We start from the raw sequence: 3,811 nt of genomic DNA on the forward strand, positions 1-3,811 counted from the left end.
AGTACATCATCTAGGTACGCAATAACATCCTGTCCTAATAAAGGCTGTACATAGGCATTAATGTTGGCCTGGAAAGTAGCTAGAGCACCCTTAAGGGCAAAGGGCATAACTCGATATTCAAGTAGCCCTAGAACGGAACGGTAAGCCGTCTTCCAGCGGTTTTCCTCAGCCATACGTATATAATGGAATCCTGCTTCAAGGTCCAAGGTGAAAAAATACTTGGCGTCTCCCAGCAACTCCAGAATGGTTTGAATGGGAGGTAATGGAAAATCAGGAGCTACTGAAAGTGCATTCAGAGCTTGGTAATTAACTATCATACGCATCTTCCGCTCCCCGGAGCCATCATCACGCTTGCCGGCAATTATCGTAGGAGAGCGGATAGGCGAATATGTTGGTCTAATCCACCCATTGTCCGATAATTTAGTTATCTCCTGCTAGTGGAATGCGATCTGATCTGGGGTCATTCGGTAAATCGCAGATTTCGCTGGAAGTTTTCCAGTTACAAGGAAGATATGGTGATCATGAGGGCGCTCCGGCGGTAATCTTTTAGGTAAGTTATCGGGGAAGACCGCCCGATACTCTTTCAACACATTGGTGATCTCGAATGGAATAGCTTGTGCCTCTGTCGAGTTTATCCACTCATCGAAGAGTGTATGTTCAAGTTTGGCCGTAGGCCATGGAGACTCTTTCTCATCCTCCGCTGTTGTCAAGGCAGTAGAAGCCAAAGGACGGCTAGAACCGGAGGCTTTGGGTCGATTCCCGATCAACGGGCAGCAAAGTGCGCATTGCCACTCGTCCGTGAACCTCAGTGCCACTGACGAGCCAGCGTCGGGCAAAGCCAGGATAAAATGCAAACCATGCAACGGCGGTCTGAGATTCTTTGCGTCGGCCGCCGCTTGGCGAACAAGCGACGTTATCCGTGCCTTCGCCTTAGTCTTTGCATGGGATTTATACCTTTTAGGTGGCGGCCGTAGGAATATGGCAGCCTCCTCCGCTGACATATCCGCCAGTTGCTTAGCCAAAATGTCATACGCTTGCTCTGCAGAAGTCTTTGGAGGTGCTACTATGTGACTGTCACCCTGCAGTGTCTCTTTACCCGTCCTAACGACCGGTAACTCGCACCACTGGTCGTTCACATAGGTCCGGAGCTTCTCGGACTGAAAATATCAGGCCACCTTATGTTCCATCAGCCAATCCAAACCCAAAACTAAATCATAGGGAACGGGTCCCACAAAGAAGCCCGCGGAAAAGCGTGCGTGTCCACACCGGATTGTCAACCCCGTCACAACTCGATCAATGCGTAATTGTTCACCTGTAGCTACAGTGAACCTATGCTCCTCTGGAAGTCTCCGCACCCTCAGCTGCAATCGTTCGACTGTTTTAGGGCTAATGAAACTTGTCGAAGCGTCTGTGTCTAAAAGCGCCTCGCATGAACTTCCTGCAAGCTCAACGCGAAGTACCGCTGTTGCACCCACGTAACGCAATGCTCTTCCTTGGTTGCAAGATTCCTTCGCACTAATTTCCCGCCACCAATGCGGCATAGTCTCTATCGCTTCTGGCTTGCAGTCTTCTTCTGTCGCTTCTGCAGATTTCCCGCTGCTATCTGTCTTCTCGCACGGAGCCTCCTCACTCCGCATCGGCACCGCCCCAGACTCGAACCGCGTTTCCGAAGGCGGCTGAGTACCCTGCACGTCCTCATCGCTCATTTTGATTTCCTCTATCGTGTTGAGGAGGCGGTTCCCCCGCTCTAGGGAGACTGGAATTGCATTAGGTCCTGTCGCTACCAGACACCTCATCCCTTTTCCATGGCTACGCAGCCTAGAACGCTCGTGTCCAACCAGTCATAGGCCTCGCGGTTTAACCGTTCGCTCTTCTCAGTGCTGGGAAGGATAGGTTGCCTGCTGCTCTTGCTATCCGGCTCGGCACGGCCTCAGCCGTGTGTAGGACAGTCACGAGCATAGTGTCCAACACCTCCACACTTCCTGCAGGTCTCGCCCGGGCGCTTGGTTCGTTCCCCTTTGCTGGGACAAACTCGTGCCGGGTATCCACGACCCTGACACTCGTAGCAGTTCGCATAGTTTCCTCCAGGCCTAGTTCCATTTTCCTGCTTCCGATGGGTTGCATTTGCCTCAGTAGCAGCTCTTACCGCTCGACTAGCCCTTTCTCGTAGCTATAGCACGGTCTGCTTAGGTTCATAGAGTCGCGCTGCTGCTGTCGCCACTTGTTCCCAGGAGGAATACTTCACCAGCCTATTATTTGTAATGAGAAGATGGAGGTCAGTTTGTAGCCCAGCGCAGTAGAAGTCAGCGAGTTCGTGGGGGGCAATCCCAACTCCACGCTCCGCTACAGCCGCAAACTGGTCCGTATACTTTTTAGGGTTTCCATTCCTCCGCACTTTACCCAACTCCGTTAGCAGTTGACTCTGCAACATTGTCTTGTTGAACCGTTCCAGAAGCCGGCGCTGTACAGTCGCCCAGTTGCTTAGGTCGATAGTTCGCTGTAGATACATCCCATCAGTTAGAGCCAGACCCACAAGATGGTCGATAGGTGTGTTCCCCCACTCACTGGTCTCCAATCCCATCTGGGTGTACCGTCGTTCCGTACGCATTAAAAAGGCCTGCATAGTACTGCCGTCTTCAGGGAGTGTAGGCGACGTTACGCTCGATTCTGCAGAATCGCCTATAACATTCTTTATCACAGCCATCGCAGAGTGGAATCCGTCCCACGCGACGTACGGACGGTCCTCTGGCATGCCGTTAACCTTTGCTATACGTGCCACCTGCTGGGGTGTCTCCTTATGCCCGTGCGGCCGCTTTGCCACCGTGGGTTTCGGAGTAGCATGTCGAGGTTGGATTGGTGTTCCACTGGGCAATTTGTTTACTGACGTAGAAGTCTCCTGCTGCATAGGGCCGACTACGCGTCCGTTGGGTAGGTGCATCCTTTACTCAGCTAAGATATCTAGGTGCTAATTACTAAAGCAAAGTATTTACACCCTCAGGTCCTGAAAAAATAATTTTTAGTTCCCGGAGCATCCCCCAAATGTAGTACACTGCGCTCTCCGCAGCATCTACGATGCTGCACTGCTCACAACTCGGGCATTCAAAGAAATATTCTCTACTACCGACGCATCGGTCGCGTAACGTCTACAAATGTATTCAAAAGACCTTTTTGTTTCGACTTCTCAAAACGATATTTTCATGGAAGTCATTTCTTCTCGTTCTTGCTGTGCTGGTCCGGTGAGGATGTGACGCGCACCTGTGCCGGCGTTGTCGGCAGCCCCAATTTTAGGGCATTCGCAGGCATTTCTAGTCTATACATGTTAATTTGTTAATAAATTGCATTTGTATTTGACTGGTGAGAGGTTAAAGCGCTCAATGCGCGTCTCAATCTCTTAACCGCTTATAGGTCATCAGTTAGCCATTCTCTATAGGTCACCAGCAAGCCCCATTGTACTGCCTGCGTACTACACGGACTGTGACGTACGGACTGTCCCCTGGCATAACATTGGTTATAGGTACCACCTGTGGGGGCGCCTCCTTATGCCCGTGCGGCCGCTCTTCCACGGTGGGTTTCGGAGGAGCATGACGATGATGGGCCGGTGCCCCGCCGGGCATCTTGCTTACTGACATTGTAGGAGTCTCCTGTTTTGTGGGGCTGATAACGCGCCCGTTGCGTAGATGCATGTCTTACCGAGTTAAGCTGTGGGGGTGTGAGTCATTTAGACAAAGTATTTCTATCCTCAGATCGGGAAAAAAAGTTTCATTCCCGGAACAGGCCCCATATGTAGTGCGCAGCATTCTCTGCTGCTATT

The 3,811-nt window shown here is 51.4% G+C and overlaps 2 protein-coding genes across 2 annotated transcripts; both read right to left on the bottom strand.

Moving 5' to 3' along the window:
- Positions 1 to 1,166: 1,166 nt before the first annotated feature.
- On the bottom strand, positions 1,167 to 1,796 carry ENH_00025190 (hypothetical protein, conserved; the record flags this gene model as incomplete). The annotated part of the gene is made up of 1 exon (XM_013579802.1): positions 1,167 to 1,796. One exon carries the CDS (start codon positions 1,794 to 1,796, stop codon positions 1,167 to 1,169), a length of 630 nt encoding a protein of 209 aa, XP_013435256.1.
- Positions 1,797 to 1,930: 134 nt separating this feature from the next.
- On the bottom strand, positions 1,931 to 2,938 carry ENH_00025200 (hypothetical protein; the record flags this gene model as incomplete). Its single annotated transcript, XM_013579803.1, is given in 2 exon segments — positions 1,931 to 2,170; positions 2,174 to 2,938. Coding segments are annotated over 2 exon segments (1,005 nt in total).
- Positions 2,939 to 3,811: the final 873 nt, after the last annotated feature.

This window comes from Eimeria necatrix, genomic scaffold, assembly GCF_000499385.1.
Source record: "Eimeria necatrix Houghton genomic scaffold, Enh_scaff1932, whole genome shotgun sequence".
Taxonomy (NCBI): domain Eukaryota; phylum Apicomplexa; class Conoidasida; order Eucoccidiorida; family Eimeriidae; genus Eimeria; species Eimeria necatrix.